This window comes from Hyperolius riggenbachi, chromosome 3 (assembly GCF_040937935.1).
Source record: "Hyperolius riggenbachi isolate aHypRig1 chromosome 3, aHypRig1.pri, whole genome shotgun sequence".
Taxonomy (NCBI): domain Eukaryota; kingdom Metazoa; phylum Chordata; class Amphibia; order Anura; family Hyperoliidae; genus Hyperolius; species Hyperolius riggenbachi.
In genome coordinates this window covers 265,042,756-265,063,097 of record NC_090648.1, presented here as the reverse complement: position 1 = coordinate 265,063,097, position 20,342 = coordinate 265,042,756, and the positions used below count along the sequence as shown (strand labels likewise).

The 20,342-nt window shown below is 41.6% G+C and overlaps 1 protein-coding gene across 1 annotated transcript in view; it reads left to right on the top strand.

Moving 5' to 3' along the window:
* LAMB4 (laminin subunit beta 4) overlaps nucleotides 1-20,342 on the top strand; it is a 198,192-nt gene that overhangs the window by 113,887 nt on the left and 63,963 nt on the right. The window contains exons 22-28 of the mRNA XM_068273631.1: nucleotides 6,084-6,241; nucleotides 7,336-7,557; nucleotides 9,178-9,409; nucleotides 11,070-11,227; nucleotides 13,183-13,404; nucleotides 15,316-15,542; nucleotides 18,724-18,820. Of these exons, the coding sequence (XP_068129732.1) occupies nucleotides 6,084-6,241; nucleotides 7,336-7,557; nucleotides 9,178-9,409; nucleotides 11,070-11,227; nucleotides 13,183-13,404; nucleotides 15,316-15,542; nucleotides 18,724-18,820 (1,316 nt within the window). The remainder of the gene's footprint in view (nucleotides 1-6,083; nucleotides 6,242-7,335; nucleotides 7,558-9,177; nucleotides 9,410-11,069; nucleotides 11,228-13,182; nucleotides 13,405-15,315; nucleotides 15,543-18,723; nucleotides 18,821-20,342) is intronic.

The following is a 20,342-nucleotide window of genomic DNA, read 5'->3' as shown; positions in this document are numbered from 1 at the left end:
TGCACTCCCCAACTTCATTGTTGCAGTGGCCCTCCTCCTCTGTGTCCCAGCAGCATGTTTTTACATAATAACATGCTACCAGTAATATCATGCCACCAGGTCACAGAGGAGAGACTTCCCTGCAAGTATAAAGTCGGGGAGTGCACAGAGCCACGGACTGACAGAGGAGCTTGCTTGTCGGGTTCAGGTGAGAAGCTACTTTGCCAAAGACATTTCAAGGGCCCTGGGGAGCATAGCTAAGTTGTGGGGACACCTTGAGGGGCCCCTACAGGCTCCTGGGCCCTGGGGCAATTCCCTCTATGGAAGCACTGGCCCTGCCTAAAGCTAGCTAATTAGCTCTGTTGAGATAGTTCAGGTACACTTTAAAAGTAATGCTTAGATTCATGTTACTTCTTACCTGCTGTATTATGCATTGTGGGAAAACATGTGTTTCTCCTGGGCTTAACCACTTCAGGACCACAGTCTTTTCGCCCCTTAAGGACCAGAGCCTTTTTCTCCATTCAGACCACTGCAGCTTTCACGGTTTATTGCTCGGTCATACAACCTACCACCTAAATGAATTTTACCTCCTTTTCTTGTCACTAATACAGCTTTCTTTTGCTGCTATTTGATTGCTGCTGCGAGTTTTAGTTTTTATTATATTCATCAAAAAAGACATGAATTTTGGCAAAAAAATGACTTTTTTAACTTGCTGTGCTGACATTTTTCAAATAAAGTAAAATTTCCTATACATTTGAGCGCGAAAGTTATTCTGCTACATGTCTTTGATAAAAAAAAACATTCAGTGTATATTTATTGGATTGGGTAAAAGTTATAGCGTTTACAAACTATGGTGCCAAAAGTGAATTTTCCCATTTTCAAGCATCTCTGACTTTTCTGACCACCTGTCAGGTTTCATGAGGGGCTAAAATTCCAGGATAGTACAAATACCCCCCAAATGACCCCATTTTGGAAAGAAGACATCCCAAAGTATTCAGTGAGAGGCATGGTGAGTTCATAGAAGATTTTATTTTTTGTCACAAGTTAGCGGAAAATGACACTTTCTGACAAAAAAAAAGAAAAAGAAAAAGTTTCCATTTCTTCTAACTTGCGACAAAAAAAAATGAAATCTGCCACGGACTCACTATGCTCCTCTCTGAATACCTTGAAGTGTCTACTTTCCAAAATGGGGTCATTTGTCGGGTGTGTGTTCACTGTCCTGGCATTTTGGAGGGTGCCTAATTGTAAGCATCCCTGTAAAGCCTAAAGATGCTCATTGGACTTTTGGCCCCTTAGCGCAGTTAGGCTGCAAAAAAGTGCCACACATGTGGTATTGCCGTACTCAGGAGAAGTAGAATAATGTGTTTTGGGGTGTATTTTTACACATACCCATGCTGGGTGGGAGAAATATCTCCGTAAATGACAATTGTTTTATTTTTTTTACACACAATTGTCTATTTATAGAGATATTTCTCCCACTCAGCATGGGTATGTGGAAAAATACACCCCAAAACACATTATACTACTTCTCCTGAGTACGGCGATACCACATGTGTGGCACTTTTTTGCACCCTAACTGCGCTAAGGGGCCCAAAGTTCAATGAGTACCTTTAGGATTTCACAGGTCATTTTGAGAAATTTCGTTTCAAGACTACTCCTCACGCTTTAGGGCCCCTAAAATGCCAGGACAGTATAGGAACCCCACAAATTACCCCATTTTAGAAAGAAGACACCCCAAGGTATTCCGTTAGGAGGATGGTGAGTTCATAGAAGATTTTTTTTGTCACAAGTTAGCGGAAATTGATTTTAATTGTTTTTTTTCACAAAGTGTCATTTTCCGCTAACTTGTGACAAAAAATAAAATCTTCTATGAACTCACCATACTCCTAACGGAATACCTTGGGGTGTCTTCTTTCTAAAATGGGGTCATTTGTGGGGTTCCTATACTGCCCTGGCATTTTAGGGGCCCTAAACCGTGAGGAGTAGTCTTGAAACCAAATGTCGCAAAATGACCTGTGAAATCCTAAAGGTACTCATTGGACTTTGGGCCTCTTAGCGCACTTAGGGTGCAAAAAAGTGCCACACATGTGGTACCGCCGTACTCAGGAGAAGTAGTATAATGTGTTTTGGGGTGTATTTTTACACATACCCATGCTGGGTGGGAGAAATATCTCTGTAAATGACAATTGTTTGATTTTTTTTACACACAATTGTCCTTTTACAGAGATATTTCTCCCACCCAGCATGGGTATGTGTAAAAATACACCCCAAAACACAATATACTACTTCTTCTGAGTACGGCGATACCACATGTGACACTTTTTTGCAACCTAGGTGCGCTAAGGGGCCTAACGTCCTATTCACAGGTCATTTTAAGGCATTTGGGTTCTAGACTACTGCTCACGGTTTAGGGCCCCTAAAATGCCAGGGCAGTATAGGAACCCCACAAGTGACCCCATTTTAGAAAGAAGACACCCCAAGGTATTCTGTTAGGAGTATGGTGAGTTCATAGAAGATTTTTTTTTGTCACAAGTTAGCGGAAAATGACACTTTGTGAAAAAAAAAACAATACATATCAATTTCCGCTAACTTGTGACAAAAAATAAACAGCATACAGAATACCTTGGGGTGTCTTCTTTCTAAAATGGGGTCACTTGTGGGGTTCCTATACTGCCCTGGCATTTTAGGGGCCCTAAACCGTGAGGAGTAGTCTTGAACCCAAATGTCTCAAAATGACCTGTGAAATCCTAAAGGTACTCATTGGACTTTGGGCCCCTTAGCACAGTTAGGCTGCAAAAAAGTGTCACACATGTGGTATCGCCGTACTCAGAAGAAGTAGTATAATGTGTTTTGTGGTGTATTTTTACATATAACCATGCTGGGTGGGAGAAATATCTCTGTAAATGACACATTTTTGATTTTTTTTACACACAATTGTCCATTTACAGAGAGATTTCTCCCACCCAGCATGGGTATGTGTAAAAATACACCACAAAACACATTATACTACTTCTCCTGAGTATGGCGATACCACATGTGTGACACTTTTTTGCAGCCTAGGTGCGCTAAGGGGCCCAACGTCCTATTCACAGGTCATTTTGAGGCATTTGTTTTCTAGACTACTCCTCACGGTTTAGGGCCCCTAAAATGCCAGGGCAGTATAGGAACCCTACAAGTGACCCCATTTTAGAAAGAAGACACCCCAAGGTATTCCGTTAGTGGTATGGTGAGTTCATAGAAGATTTTATTTTTTGTCACAAGTTAGTGAAAAATGACACTTTGTGAAAAAAACAATAAAAATCCAATTTCCACTAACTTTTGACAAAAAATAAAATCTTCTATGAACTCATCATACACCTAACAGAATACCTTGGGGTGTCTTCTTTCTAAAATGGGGTCACTTGTGGGGTTCCTATACTGCCCTGGCATTTTACGGGCCCAAAACTGTGATTAGTCTGGAAACCAAATTTCTCAAAATGACTGATCAGGGGTATAAGCATCTGCAAATTTTGATGACAGGTGGTCTATGAGGGGGCAAATTTTGTGGAACCGGTCATAAGCAGGGTGACCTCTTAGATGACAGGATGTTTTGGGCCTGATCTGATGGATAGGAGTGCTAGGGGGGTGACAGGAGGTGATTGATGGGTGTCTCAGGGGGCGGTTAGAGGGGAAAATAGATGCAATCAATGCACTTGGGAGGTGATCGGAAGGGGGTCTGAGGGGGATCTGAGGGTTTGGCCGAGTGATCAGGAGCCCACACGGGGCAAATTAGGGCCTGATCTGATGGGTAGGTGTGCTAGGGGGTGACAGGAGGTGATTGATGGGTGTCTCAAGGTGTGATTAGAGGGGGGAAATAGATGCAAGCAATGCACTAGCGAGGTGATCAGGGCTGGGGTCTGAGGACGTTCTGAGGTGTGGGCGGCTGATTGGGTGCCCGCAAGGGGCAGATTAGGGTCTAATCTGATGGGTAACCATGACAGGTGGTGATAGGGGGTGATTGATGGGTAATTAGTGGGTGTTTAGAGGAGAGAAGAGATGTAAACACTGCACTTGGGAGGTGATCTGATGTCGGATCTGCGGGCGATCTATTGGTGTGGGTGGGTGATCAGATTGCCCGCAAGGGGCAAGTTAGGGGCTGATTGATGGGTGGCAGTGACAGGGGGTGATTGATGGGTGGCAGTGACAGGGGGTGATTGATAGGTGATTGACAGATGATCAGTGGGTTATTACAGGGAATAACAGATGTAAATATTGCACTGGCGAATTGATAAGGGGGGGTCTGAGAGCAATCTGAGTGTGTGGGCGGGTGATTGGGTGCCCGCAAGGGGCAGATTAGGGTCTAATCTGATGGATAACAGTGACAGGTGGTGATAGGGGGTGATTGATGGGTAATTAGTGGGTGTTTAGAGGAGAGAAGAGATGTAAACACTGCACTTGGGAGGTGATCTGATGTCGGATCTGCGGGCGATCTATTGGTGTGGGTGGGTGATCAGATTGCCCGCAAGGGGCAGGTTAGGGGCTGATTGATGGGTGGCAGTGACAGGGGGTGATTGATGGGTGGCAGTGACAGGGGGTGATTGACAGGTGATTGACAGGTGATCAGTGGGTTATTACAGGGAATAACAGATGTAAATATTGCACTGGCGAATTGATAAAGGGGGGTCTGAGGGCAATCTGAGCGTGTGGGCGGGTGATTGGGTGCCCGCAAGGGGCAGATTAGGGTCTAATCTGATGGGTAACAGTGACAGGTGGTGATAGGGGGTGATTGATGGGTAATTAGTGGGTGTTTAGAGGAGAGAATAGATGTAAACGATGGATTTGGGAGGTGATCTGATGTCGGATCTGCGGGCGATCTATTGGTGTGGGTGGGTGATCAGATTGCCTGCAAGGGGCAGGTTAGGGGCTGATTGATGGGTGGCAGTGACAGGGGGTGATTGATGGGTGGCAGTGACAGGGGGTGATTGATAGGTGATTGACAGGTGATCAGTGGGTTATTACAGGGAATAACAGATGTAAATATTGCACTGGCGAATTGATAAAGGGGGGTCTGAGGGCAATCTGAGCGTGTGGGCGGGTGATTGGGTGCCCGCAAGGGGTAGATTAGGGTCTAATCTGATGGGTAACAGTGACAGGTGGTGATAGGGGGTGATTGATGGGTGATTGATGGGTAATTAGTGGGTGTTTAGAGGAGAGAAGAGATGTAAACACTGCACTTGGGAGGTGATCTGATGTCGGATCTGCGGGCGATCTATTGGTGTGGGTGGGTGATCAGATTGCCCGCAAGGGGCAGGTTAGGGGCTGATTGATGGGTAGCAGTGACAGGGGGTGATTGACGGGTGATTGACGGGTGATTGATGGGTGATTGACAGGTGATTGACAGGTGATCAGGGGGGATAGATGCATACAGTACACGGGGGGGGGGGGGGGTCTGGGGGGGGGTCTGGGGAGAATCTGAGGGGTGGGGGGTGATCAGAAGGGGGCAGTGGGCGGGGGGGGATAAAAAAAAAATAGCGTTGACAGATAGTGACAGGGAGTGATTGATGGGTGATTAGGGGGGTGACTGGGTGCAAACAGTGGTCTGGGGGGTGGGCAGGGGGGGTCTGAGGGGTGCTGTGGGCGATCAGGGGGCGGGGGGGGGGAAATCAGTGTGCTTTGGTGCAGACTAGGGTGGCTGCAGCCTGCCCTGGTGGTCCCTCGGACACTGGGACCACCAGGGCAGGAGGCAGCCAGTATAATAGGCTTTGTATACATTACAAAGCCTATTATACTAAGTACATGCGGCGATCCGGGTGCTAGTAACCCGCCGGCGCTTCCGAACGGCCGGCGGGTTAGTACGAGCGGTGGGCGGAGCCAGTCCCCGGCGGCTGATCGCGTCACGAATGACGCGATCGCCGCATAGCCACTCCCGCAGCCGCCCCCGCCGATGGGCGTATTGCGGTCGTTTGGGCCCAGTCTTTGCCGCCGCCCATCGGCTGGGGGCGGTCCTCAAGTGGTTAAATGAATGACACTGTTGCTAAAATAGTATAGAAAAAGTATAAAAGACCAGGTAATGCTGTAAGTTTTTAACCACACTGACTTTATATTTTATAATATTTTTTTTACAGATGTCTAGAAAATTACTATGGAAATCCATTACTAGGACAGCCATGTCAACCGTGCATGTGCCCAGACTCTCCTACAAGCAATCAATATAATGCACATTCCTGTCAACAGGATCCTATCACTTTGGAGGTGACCTGCAACTGCCTTGAAGGATACACTGGTATGTTTTTTTGTTTTACTGATAATACATGGTTATATTAAGGAGATTTTCTACTGATAATACATGGTTATATTAAACATCATTTTTTATACTTTAAGTTCTCTAATAGTTACAAATGATCTACTATTTTGTGCTATTTAACATCAATTTAATAGCAAGCTAGCATTTGTTTTCTCTGCTATTGTATCACAACCATGCTAGCTCTGCTTTAATACAATTATTAGGGGGCTATCACTTTCACGGACTTTTTTAAATAGTGCTCCAAATCCCAAAAGTTGTAATGGTTCTGGAAAGGGAATCGTAAAAGGCCTTTGGTTGCAATAATTTTCACAAATGGCAAATTATTTCAAAACAAAATCTGACGCTCTTCATTTTTTTTCACCACACTACTTGTGTGAAAGATGTTTGTCAATATTTTTCAATATATGCATATTTTTACATTTTTCGGGGGGGAGGGGTCCAGTAATAAAGGTTTACTACTTTTATAAATAGCAATATGTATATATATATATATATATATATTGTGCAACATTGATTAATATTTAGAGAGACTTATTGACAACAGTTGGCCATATGCAATTCACTTTTTCCCCTGGGTTTTCTCCTAGGTGATAGTTTTAAAAATTGTGCAAAACAATGACTTTTAAACTATCTGCAAACAAATACTCAAAATAATGTTGACAGTAGTTTTTCACCTACTTTTTGGTACCTTTCCCATTGTAAAATGCTAAAAAGTTATTTTAAATCGAAAATGAAAAATTATCTCCTAGGAGAAAAGTCAGGTGAAAAGGTGAATTGCATATGGGCCAGTGTATTTTTTCTTTAACTGGCAACTGCCTGTTGAAAAGTTAAATCTAAATCTGAAAGTTAAAATTTTATTTTTCAATTGACAGAATATTTCTTATTCCTGACACATAAGAAAACAGAATTACTTGTATTTAAACAAATTAGAGTGAACAAAATCAGCTTCTCTAGACAGATATAACCCACATAACCCATTTGAATACGTTTTTACAAAGATTACTACATATTTGTTGTTGTTTTTATTATTATTAGTAGTAGTAGTACTTGTAACAGTGATTGCTTGTTTTAAGGAAAGAAATGTAATGAGTGCCCTGCTGGATTTTATGGAAATCTTGAAGAAGGTGAAGAATGTTCACCATGTCAGTGCAATGACAACATGGATGTTACAGATCCTGGATCATGTGATACGTTAACCGGAGAGTGTTTAAAATGTTTAAACAATGCATATGGACCAAAATGTGAGCTGTGTCTCCCAGGTTACTTTGGATCTGGACGTCATCGGAATTGTACAAGTAAGAAATGATTTGAAGTGGAACAGTCTAAGTGTCAGTTGTGTATAGAAAAGTTGCACTCACATAATCTATGGGCATGTTCATTGGGGAAATAATCCAGGGCAGTAGGGAGGACATGGTCAAGACCAGGTAACAAATGAAGCTGGAGAAAATTACTCCTTTCTGAACTGAACTGCAGAGGAAGTGAAATTCTGTTTATTAGAACAGTTTCTACCCTGTTTGATTGACAGTCATAATGTAACACAAAGTAGAAGTGTATTCATAATATAAGAAATGTGGACAATACAGATACTTGGAAATATATTATTAGTAACTGCTTGCTAGTTTTTAGTACTGGGAAAAGTCATATGTAACTGAAAGCTGGTTGTGTAATTAATGCTGAGGCTTGCGATTAAGATCTGGTATACAGTAAAGACTTGCCTAAAATACTTAAAACAGATAAATTGTGATATGGAGGTATATACAAAAGAAAGCACAGTGGTGCAGCACTTCTGTGAGCTACAGATAATCCAGTGGGGATAGAACAAACCCTCTTGTGCAAAGTTGCAACAATAACTGATATACTGTGTTTACAGCATGCTCCATGGTATAGCAGGAAACAGGAAGAAGACATAATCACAAACACATGAAATGAAGACACCAGCATTGCTTGTGCAAACACACACTACTTTATTCAAGTTTTCAAATATCAAAACAAAATAACTCACACATCCACGTTGGTGGTGATGTTCACATGTAGAGGGGTGAGAGGTGGGTATAAACAGGCATTAGATGTCTATTTCATGTCCTATAGAGACTAAGTCATGTGCAGTCTGAGCAGTGATGGTGGACTAATAAGGCATTATAGGTCCAGCCCATAAACCCTTCTTCACTGCTAGAGGCTCGAAGGTGGAGGTTGAATCATATTGTGGAGGAGACGTTGTCAGAACTCCATCCCTGGTAACTGTTGAATGGGTGCAATAGCAGAGGTGTAAGTATTATTATTACTATTATTGGTATTTACATAGCGTCAACATCTTCTGTAGTGTTGTACAGAGTATATTGTCTTGTCACCTAACAATCCCTAAGGGGCATCCTCAATTTAATCCCTACCATAGTCATATGTCTATGTATGTATTGCAGCCTAAGGACAATTTTTCTGTATAGTGTAGTGTATGTATCATAGTCTAGGGCCAATTTAGGGGAAAGCCTATTAACTTATCTGTATGTTTTGGGGATGCGGGAGGAAACCAGATTGCCCAGAGGAAACCCACTCAGACACGGGGAGAACAGACAAACACTATGCAGACTGTGCTGCAAGGGGAGATTGCTATCCACACATAAGTAAAAGGTCTCTTTCCCCACAACGCATAGGTTGGACTCAGGAGCGGTGCCCATCTCTTAATTTCCTATGTTCATGAAGATGTGGAGAATATCTTACCTTCTCTCAGCAATAACGTTCAATCAACAGGGACTACACTTTGAAATATTATTAATGGAGATTAGATAATATCTGAGTATTCATTTATTTTTCTTGTAAGGATAAAATTCTATGCAGCTTTTCTAAAAGTTGTGGCCTACCTAGACACTGAAGAATGTCATAATAATGCTAATATCTATGCTTTTGATTTTTTTTTCTAGAGTGTGATTGTGATGTAGATGGTTCCATAAACTCCTTGTGTGATCAGGTAACTGGACAGTGTACTTGCCGCAGTGACATTCAAGGTCATCGTTGTGACAGCTGCCTTCCAGGATACTATAAATTTCCAAAATGTAAACCCTGCCAGTGTAATGGCAACTCTGAGACATGTGATCCAGTCACAGGTGCCTGCAAGGACTGCAAAGGATTTTCAACTGGAGCTAACTGTGAAAAGTATGGAAGCTTCAAATACAGTTAAAGTGTGCGTGCGTGCGTGCGTGCGTGCGTGCGTTTGAGAGAGAGATACCCTTGTTTCACAATACAGCAGTAGGTGAAGCAAATAATTCAACATACTTTATAAAACAGAGATATGTTGTAGAGCATGGAATTGGAAAGGTAGGAAACATAGATGGATTGCTAAGGTGAAGGAGGTCTAATGCAACTTACTGGAAGCTGCCAAATTATAGTAGTGATATAGGCACTAAAAAGTGCTAAGGCATGAACCCAGGAGAACTTGGCTTTCAAAAGAGCTCCCACAATGACTGATAGAACTGTGTTGTTAGTAGGGATGGTCAATGAGATATAAATAGCTCCAGTTGTAGAGGTTACAACATAGTAGCATTCACTAGCACTTTTACTAGTGGTGTCTGGCATTTTCATGGAGACAATGGACCATAGCCAATGTATATGCTTGCAAGAAATTTTTTTTGTCTGATCTGCACATGCACCCTCCCTATTTCCTGTTGTGTTAGGTCCTATATGGGTAGGGGATGCGTCTACAGTTGGCATGCAAGTTTTGCACATTTTTAAAAGCCTGGGCATCTTAAAGTACAAATGTCACTTCCAGTTTGCTGTAAACATGTTAACAGAATAAATTGTAGAGCACAGGTTAGTACTCTCCATTTCCTCCTTTCTTTTACTGCAGATAACAGCATGCTGACTTCCCACTCTTAGGAGCACACCAGTACCAGTGTTAAATCTTCATAAATGATTTTGCCTGCAACTTAGGCCTGGAACCCACTAGAAAGCACAAAGCACTATCGCAATTGCTAGCGATTTGTGATATTGTTTTGGGAGCGATTTCTCTGCTCCTATACAGTTTATTAGAATGGAAATACTGCCAAAATGCTGCATGTCCTGTGATTGCTATTTCCTTAATCGCAATCTCTCTAGTGGAATCTGTCCCATCCATTTACATTGGCAGAGTGTTTAGGGAAATCACTAGCGATTGAAAGTGCTCCCTAAACGCTCAAAAAATGCTTTAGTGGGTTCCAGGCCTTAGAATGTGCCTTATATTTAGGCCCCGTATATGACTAAGTTTGACATCCCTGGCATAGGACAAAATAAGCTGCTTAGCAGAGAGTCAGAGCAATACAGGACTACAAATGGGTTAAACAGACTGTAACAAAATAATATCCATAAGAAAATACATTTTACAATAGGCAACCAAATTGTGCACTTCAGAACTTACCGTATTTATAGGCACATATTGCAGATAATAACATTTTCTGCCACTCAAATAAATGATTAATCCATCTAGTCTCCCTCATGTATACAGTTTGTGTGAATAGAAAGAAGGTTTGTGTGGATGTCCCTGGATTCAAAAAGGAACGTTTAAAAGCAAGAACATTCAGAAAAGGATGTAGTAGTAATGTAATGAGGAGGAGCACTTGAATCAGACTAGTAGAGACATGTGAAGATGAAGATTAATGGAAGACATCCACACAGAGGGTCCTGCAGTAGTATTTTGCATTTCAGGAAAGCAATCTATTTTCTTTTGGGAAAAAAACAAGCCGGCTTTCTAGTTGTGGCAGAAAAGTAGAGACTGTATAGAGGACTAAATATGTTTGTCTTAACCACACGGACCTTACAAATATTAATTTCTGCTGTACAGGTGTATCAAAAATTACTACGGAAATCCATTACTAGGACAGCCATGCCGGCCATGCATGTGCCCTGGTTCCCCTACAAGCAACCAATATTTTGCTCAATCCTGTCAACAAGACCCTAACACTTTAAAAGTGACCTGCAACTGTCTTGATGGGTACACAGGTATTAGAGCCACGTGTCAAATGATTATGTTTATGATGATGGTAGTCATTGTTTACCCTTCAGGATTCATCCCAACTCAAATAAACCTGGACAAGTGTAGAAACCAAAAGCAAGTTTTGGTAGGGGGTACAAAGACATAAAAAAAACCCTTAGGGCTCTTTTCCCACTCATCATGTTTTAATATAACGTTCTGATCCCAAGGGCACCATCAATTTCATGAAAATCGTGATATCCCTTTTCCACAAATGCAATGGAAGTGCAAGAAAAATGTATACCAAATGCATTGCTATGTTATTATTATTATTATTTTTGCAATTTTTCTGTTTTAATATTAATTTTACAGTCCAACAAATATTCAGACTGTTCTCATGTAATGAACCATACATGAAACTGAATCATCACACAAAATGCACAGAAAATCGGCATGGTGTAAAAGTAAAAAAGCACACCGCAGCAGATTTGTGATAACAAGTATAATTTTCAGTGAAAGAGGGTCTTGCCTTTTAATTCAGTGATGACTGAAATTATATTAGGGCATAATTACAATTCATAGGGCCCTATAGCTACTTTTTGAAAAGGGCATCTACAGCAACAGCTTTCCACATATAAAGAAAACCTTGCAGTTCACCATAGACACTCTGAAGACAACTATACAGACAGCCACATACATTCGGTTGTTTTCTATGGAAGACGTTCCCTCCTCCTCCCCCTGTCCTCTCCAAAGTTCAGTTCACACTGCTTGGTAGAGTTCAGAATTTGTGGTGGAATCATTGAGATGAAATGAAGATAATATACTGATTATTATTCTATTATTTTAGGTTAATACATTTAGCAGACCCTGCAACACAGCCCCTTAACCGTCCTACCATTTTTAGAGAAGAATCTACTCTCTCCTTACAGCTACGCTAAAATATCACTTCCCCACATGTATTAACATAAACCCCTTGCCCATGTTCATTTTCCTCCATTCACTTTACAGACCTGTCTTAATAATACTACAATTGCGAGCCAATTTTCCAGTACCACCATTCCCTATTGCTTTAAAAGATAAATCTACATCTTTGGTCACTGTTGCATAATTTTAACACAGCCACTTTTACAGATTCCTTTAATTTGCACTCACTTATTCTGACACCATTTCATTCCCATTTAATGACTCTTACAGTCTCCTCTAATTTTCCTATCATTAATCATACAGGCTTCCCTTCCCCTCTTCAGCAGGCCTCACTCTCATGCAGCCATTCTGATTCCCCTGTAGTCACTCTTCCATCCCCTGCGGTCAACCTTACAGATTACTATCCTCCTTTATAGAGCTTTATTCATCACCACCACCTATAGAGAACCTTCTCAGCTGTAGTATTCCATAAAGAATGTATCCCCCTTCCCCTCATTGACAACAAAAGCCGTTTAATCCATCTAGCCATCCATGCAAACATCTGTGATGGAAATGTTGTATACTGTAGACAGAAATGGCAACATCCTTGCAGCTCAGCACCAGTGAAGAAGGTTGGTAAACTATCATCACCGTATCTTCTGTAATGGGGAGCCTTGTAATAACAGTTTTAGACCCAACCCGCCAAGAATTTGGGGCTATTATATCCCTCCACTTAATATTCTGCTTGATAAATAAAAAATAAATAAAAAAAATCAAGATACACACAATTCCTTGACAGTTAAGACTTTACTATTATAACATTTTCAATGGACATTCATATAATGACAAATGCTCATTTGAGACATGTTTCTCAATATATAAACCAGATGTACTGTTTATGTTACAAAGTCTGTTCAAAGGGTCTTCCCCTCAACAGTATATCATATAGTTATAAATATAATAGTTTTAGTAAACACTAATGTTATTCTACATGGTTATTTTGGTTATTTTGAAATAATAGCCGTTTTGTTTTTGTTTGTTTTTCTTTTTTGTGTGTTTGGGTTTTTTTTGCTTGTTTCAGGCAAGAACTGTGATGAGTGTCCAACTGGTTTTTATGGAAATGTAGATGAAGGTGAAGAATGTTCACCATGTCAGTGCAACAACAATGTGGATGTCAAAGATCCTGGAGTATGTGATAAAGTGACAGGAGAGTGTTTAAAATGTTTAAACAACACATATGGACCTAAATGTGAGCTATGTATGCCTGGTTACTTTGGATCTGGACGTCATCAGAACTGCACAAGTAAGAAAATAGTTAAGCAGTTAATTGTGGAAGGTAACAGATAATTTCAAGTTTATTTGGTGAAGCCTCTCTCTCTTCCATTGCACCTTATGTATGTATAGCTACTTGCATTTTCCACAGATGTCACCTTGTCCATGTAGTCAAAGCTCTGGTTTTTCCAATAGTAATGTATGGTTGTGAGAATTGGACCATAAGGTAGGCTGAGTGCCGAAGATTTGATGCCTTTTAATTGTGGTGCTGGATAAAACTTTTGAGAGTCCCTTGGGCTACAAGAAGGTACAATCAGTCAATGTTTAAAGAAACTAACCTTGACTGTCCATTAGAAGGAATAATGCTGAAGCTGAAATACTTTGGACACATAGGCCCATATGCAATTCACTTTTTCTCCTGAGTTTTCTCCTAGGAGATAATTTTTCATTTTCAATTTAAATTAACTTTTTAGCACTTTACAAATGAAAAAGTACCAAAAAGTAGGTGAGAAAGTACTGCCAAAATTATTTTGAGCATTTGTTTGCTTGCTGGTGGTGTAAAATGTACTTTATTTACAAGTTATGAAAATATCACTTACGAGAAAACTTAGGTGAAAAATAATGAGAAGGCAGGATTCATTGGAGAAGACCTTGATGCTGTTAAAGATTAAGGACAAAATATGGAGGGGGTGGAAGGGAATGAAATGGCTAGATAATATAATGGAAGCACCAAAAAAGAGCTTGGACAAGCCTCGAGAGGCCGTAGAGGGTAGATGGGCCTGGCAAGCTATGGTCCACGGGGACACAAAGAGTCAGACACACCTAAATAGCGACTGAACAACAACACTCACACTATGCAGAGGGAAGGTTCTGAATCCCAAAGAGCCTTCCTAGTCCTCTCTTCATCTCCTTGATCCCCCGATGTCCCTCTGGTGAAATTATTTGACGCGCCTGCTGAATATGTCTTTGGACCTCCTCTGGCAGACATCGGACTCATGTCCCAGAGTACTTTCAAAGATCATCGAGTCCATGCTCTGACCTGAATGCACAGTATGGATGTGCCTATCTTTGGAGGCACTTAGAAACGGCAGTGTTTCTGAAGCCTTCAGTGGACTCCTTAAGGGGCCAAAATTGAATGGGGGACATCAGGGGAATGAGGACACAGAGAGAGTACTGGAGAGGCTCTATGGGATTCAGTGCCTGTCCTCTCTATATTCTTTTTAGGTTGATTTAGGCCTCAGACCCATTAGCAATGATTTTCTAAGCACTTGTGATTTGACAAGCTCTTGCCAATGTAATGCTATGGGGAATTTTTAAAAAATCACATCCATTTGATCACAAATAGCTTTACAAATTACAAGCGCTTAGAAACGCACTGCTGGTGGGTCCTAGGCCTCAGGGTTGCTTTAACCTTTTAAGAATAATGCTCATGAAAAATTATTTTAAAAAATGTGGTCCTGTTAATACAACTTTAGTAGTTACTTGTATTGCATGTTAAAGCCATGTCCAAAGGTGACTGCTGTGACATGTTTAGCATATTCAAGGTTATGTCATATATTTCCTGATCTTTAAGTCCTTAAGTCAAGCCTATAAATAAAAGAAATGTAAGGAGAGAAAAAGTTAGTGCTTATATATTCTGAATCAGCTTACATGTAATTTGGAGCTTTTGTCTGTTGAGGTTTTTTATTTAACCTGTCAGTGTAAAGGAGTCATACATTTTTCTCATTAGGTGTCAGGGTAAGAGTGTCAGTTATAGGAAGTATGTTATGTTCGCATTGAGATGCATCTTAAATCATATGAAAACTAAAATGCATGAATTTAGTGTAAATGAACACAATCTGTTACTAAAAAAAATACTGAAGACATTTGAAGACAATGTTATACCTTCTTTTCTAATTTATATGTGTTTTATTAAATTATTATTATTACTTTATTTTGCAAGGTTGTGTTTGTAACCCAGAGGGAACAAATGCTGAGAACTGCTCTATTTATGAGGAGGTTGGAGAATGCGTGTGTGACAGGACTACCGGGCAGTGCCCCTGTCTGCCTAACGTGGTTGGCATAAGCTGTGACAAGTGTAAACTTGGATACTGGGGCTTTTCCACTGGGAAAGGATGTCAGCCTTGCAACTGTTATCTAAACAATTCTTATGGTAAAGAATGCAACCAGGTGGGAATTCTTATTTTTAGTTTATATTTAGAGCCAATTGTAACATTTTTGCCGCCTGATGCTATTCGCCTAAGCCACTGCCATATTCATTCTCTTCACAAAGGACAGAACTGTGTCTCCATTCTGAAAACACGTAAACCACAAGAGAGCACTTTTGTCTGACCTAAGGTTTGTACATGCATGGGTTGTCCCTCTAAGGATGCATCTGTACAGCCTCAGCCATGAACTGTCAACTAAGGGATAGAGTCCCGATCTCTGCCTGATGGCAGCAATCTAATGTATGTACAAGGCTTAAGAATCCCTTCAGATAACCAGGTTATAACCCTGGACACAGAAATAAAGAGAATGTGCAGGATTTTGTTAAGCTACAGTGCATATTGCTGCCATCAGAAGCCAAACACAGTGAATCCAGCACAGGAGACTAGGGCGCAGCCGGCGTCACCATAGACCGTGATAGGAATTATGACTGTAGCAGCGCACAGGGAGTAACTTCGGTGCCGTCAGAAGACAGAGCTGAAGTTACTTTTAAAATTTAAAATTTTCCCTGAATGCAATCAACAGAAAAACGGAGGAAAAAACACAGCATGCAGTAACGATTCAAAATCGGAATCGGATGTAAAAACCGATTTAAAATTGGAATTGCATGCTATTGCTGGAAGCCAAATTATTTCATTCCCCACCATCCATGTCGGCCTGGAGGGGGAATAGTATGTAACACTGCTGGGAACTTGTGCAGCAGCAGGATCAGCCATATACCGGCTGTATCCTGCGCCCAAGTCTCCCGCTCTGATTCATCTCATACGCCATTAGAAGCTTGATGGGAACGTTCTTGTAGGGCAGCAGAAATCAACCACGGCAAACACATTTGAGATGCATTCTGTGGTAAGCAAGTCTATTACTTAGAGATGCAAATTCAGTGGGCCAAGTTGTCCTGTTGTTGAGAACAGTGGTAAAGAACTTTAATAAATCACTTCCCTTATCAATAATTAAGTATACTAGCATGATTATTTTTAGTTCCATTTTAAGATACTGCCTTGTCACTGCTGTATCTACAGTAAACACAATACATTTCTTTTCAATTCAATTTTATTGCGTCAATTTATTTAGCCATTACACATTGAAGATAAAATAACAGTATGCTAGAAACGACGTTCTCAGAAATCGAGAACAAAAAAAAGTCTTTCTAAGTTCCCATTTAGGAAGATTTTAATCATATGTTATTGGCCAACTTAAAAGAAACAAAGTGTAGTCTCTTGGCAAATAAGCCTTCTTTAGACTCCATTCCTGGGGGAAAGGCAGGTCTCACCCCGTGGCGAGGAGAGGTGCAGCGGTGGGGGGGGGGGGGGGTGTAACTCACCTCTCTGGGATCCATGTGCTGCCTGTCTTCTTCCTCCTTTCATCCATCACATTGGTGACAGGCAGCACCCCCTGTAAGGTCAATTACTTTTGCCCAGGAGGGGTGAAGGGGCTCTCTGGCTACCTACACTAGGAGGGGGAGCTTTCTGGCTACCTATACTGAGGGGGGGGGGGGCTCTCTGGCTACCTCTGTGAAGGGGGCTGTTTGGCTACCTATACTGGGGGGGGGGGCTCTCTGGCTACCTAGACTTGGGAGGGCTGTCTGGCTCCTTAGTGGAAGGGCGGCACTCTGGCTACCTATGCATAGAGTGGGTTCTCTGGCTGCCTATACTGAGGGGGGTTCTCTGGCTATCTATACTGTGGGGGGGGGGGGTCTCTGGCCACCTATATTGTGTCAGCTCTATGGCTATCTATACTGGGTGGAGGCTCTTTAGCTACCTATACTGAGGGAGGCTCTCTGCCTGCCTATGTTGGGGGAGGGATATCTGGCTACCTATACTGAGGGGGGCTCTCTGACTACCTATACTGGGGGGCTATCTGGCTACCTATATAGGGGAAGGGGGAATTCTCTTAATAATTATACTGAGGTTGGGCTCTCTGGCTATCTATACTGGGGGAGGGGATTGCTTTCTGGCTATATATTTGGGGAGGGGGGTCTCTGGCTACCTATTCTTAGGGGTTGCCAACTTTACTGGGGGACTCTCTGGCTTCCTATATTGAGGGGAGGCTTCTGTGGCTACTTATATCGGGGGGGGGGGGGGGGGACTGTAACTGGCGACTTAATACTGGGGTATTCTCTGAATACTTATACTGTGGAGGACTCTGCATTTTGCCACCTAATAGTGTGGGCTCCTCTGGCTAACGCATTGCAATGTTGTTCTATGGTCTATGGGGGGAGGGGGGATTTTTACAACCTTGCCCAGGGAGCTATGTAGCCTAGAAACTGGTTTGCATGTAAACTGACACAATGGGCTCTATCCCCAAAACTTCTCATACATGACCTATTTATCACCTAATTCATAAAAATAACCTTTCAGCACATTTACAAGCAAAATAATAACTCAAACTAAGTTGTTCATGACTAACTTCATCTCAATATTACTTTTCTTACCTGAATTATATTATATTTTTGTTCTTTGGGAGCTTAAAATGTAACACAGAAGGTGAAAACAGGTAAAAAAGCTTTGTGAATCATGCCCAATGTTAGATAACACAGCTGATATACATTATGTACCGGAGACAGCTGTTTGGCTTCTTCATTGATTACAATAGTGATACCATCCACTTACAACTCAGCATTTGGTCTTAGACACCCTGGTCCCAGATCCCACAGTCTCACCTGCAAATATCCCATGGACAGGCATAGCTCATCCAGCGCAAAGCTGCCATCCACAGCAACCGAGACCACCAACAGAGATCTGTGGGATCAGCTGATCAATACCGGTCTGGCCCACCTACAGAGGAGACCTCATCGCAGCCTCAGAGCTTAGTCCCCTGCTGTAAGTGGGACGCATGTCCTACAGGCTGCTTTCATCACTGTGCAGCCACATATAACCAGGTGATACCTGTCCTTATGGCCAGCAGCCATCAATAGTGCATACTGTGAGCACTCTTTTTTTTGACCTTAGCAAATTTTCAGTTGAGTTAGAGCTGCACCAGCGATCTTAATGACACCTGATCACCCTGCACAGAGAGTCTCAGCCCCTAAACCTTTACCAAAAAGTGCACACTACAGGAAATGTAACGTTTTACCATTTAATTCACATTCACTTCATGTACAATGAGTTTCTGAATTCTCCCTACATTTATGATATTGGTCTTACAGATAACAGGTCAGTGCTTATGCAAGCCAAGATACAAAGGAAAGAAATGTGATCAATGTGCAGAAAATCACTATGGGAATGCAAAGGTGCAATGCTTACGTGAGTATATTTAAAATGTAGTGATCCTAAAACTCTTTTAAGCGTTGTATATATGAACTGTTAATGTGACCCTTAAAGAGGAACTCCAGTGAAAATAATTTAATATAAAAAGGTGCTTAATTTTTACAATAATTATGTATACATGATTTAGTCAGAGTTTGCTCATTGTAAAATCTTTCCTCTCCCAGATTCACATTCTGACATGTATTACATGGTGACATTGTTACTGTGGGCAGATTATGTAGCTGTTCTGGCTTTAACAGACAGCTATAAACAGCCATTTCCTGTGTGTGTCATTGTTACATTGTGGCAGTTTGCCCAGAGTACCGTACGGTACCAGAGCCTCTTGTGGGAGGGGTTTCAGCACAAAATCAGTCATACAGCGCCCCCTGATGGTCTGTTTGTGAAAATCATTATATTTTTCATGTAAAAGTGGGTATCAGCTACTGATTGGGATAAAGTTCAATTCTTGGTCGGAGTTTCTCTTTAAGGATTGTTACTCAATCATTAGGGTGAGTCTGTGGAGAAAGAGAGCTGTAAAGATACAATGTTTGGCTATAGCCAAACACCATTTACTGAGAAAAAAGGGGCAATGGATAATAAAAAATTAAAAAAAAATTACAATCTCAAATTTATTTTCAGGTTATCTTCCCCTGCTCCTTGTTATTCCTCTCTAACTCAATGTCTAGTGTCACAAAGCTCAATTCACATTATGAACTGTAATACAATACTCACATTGCTTCTATAAAGAGTGTTACGCTGATGCTTCTATAATGTGTGCATTCTGTATACATAATGCGAGTTCAGCTATGTGTGCAACACGTTACTTTGCATGTGTAAATACTGGTAAAATTGCCGTGCACATTTTGCACATGGCAGTTTTACTATGATTTAGTCAATCAACCCCAAAGCCCATTACTTTCATAGAGAAAGAAAGGGGGAGAAGGGATTAAGGAGAAAAACATTAAACCCACCCCCTCTAAACCTGGCAAATGTCTCTGGATGCCACTGCATAATATATGACCTGCAAAGCTTATATAATCTAGATCCCCATCGACATTAAATACCTGTGGTCAAATCCTTGTGGTTTTAAGAACTGCTGAAGTAAACTGGCTGATAGGAATGGCAGGAAATGATGGGCAACAATAAAAACTAGCCAGTGATTTCAACTTCTTGACACACTGTACAATGATATATTATAAATATTGGTGTCTTTGTCATTGTTGGAGAGATTTCCTAAATTCCCACGTGTAGAGGTGATGGAAATTTCCACAGATGGATGTGCAGTACAGGACTAAATATCGTAAAGGACAAACGCCTTACCACATGTAAAGGATTGCGGAATGGCCGCCGCATGCTCTGACGGCGTGGCGGCCGTTTCCGCGTCCACTCCGGCGGTTTACGCGCGGCGACATGTGTCTGACCTGGTGCAGCCTTCCTGTGCACATAGGCTGAGGAATACACGCGCACGGCGAGACAGAAGCTTTATGGGAAGCAGAGAGGGATCAGCTGACTCCCTTGG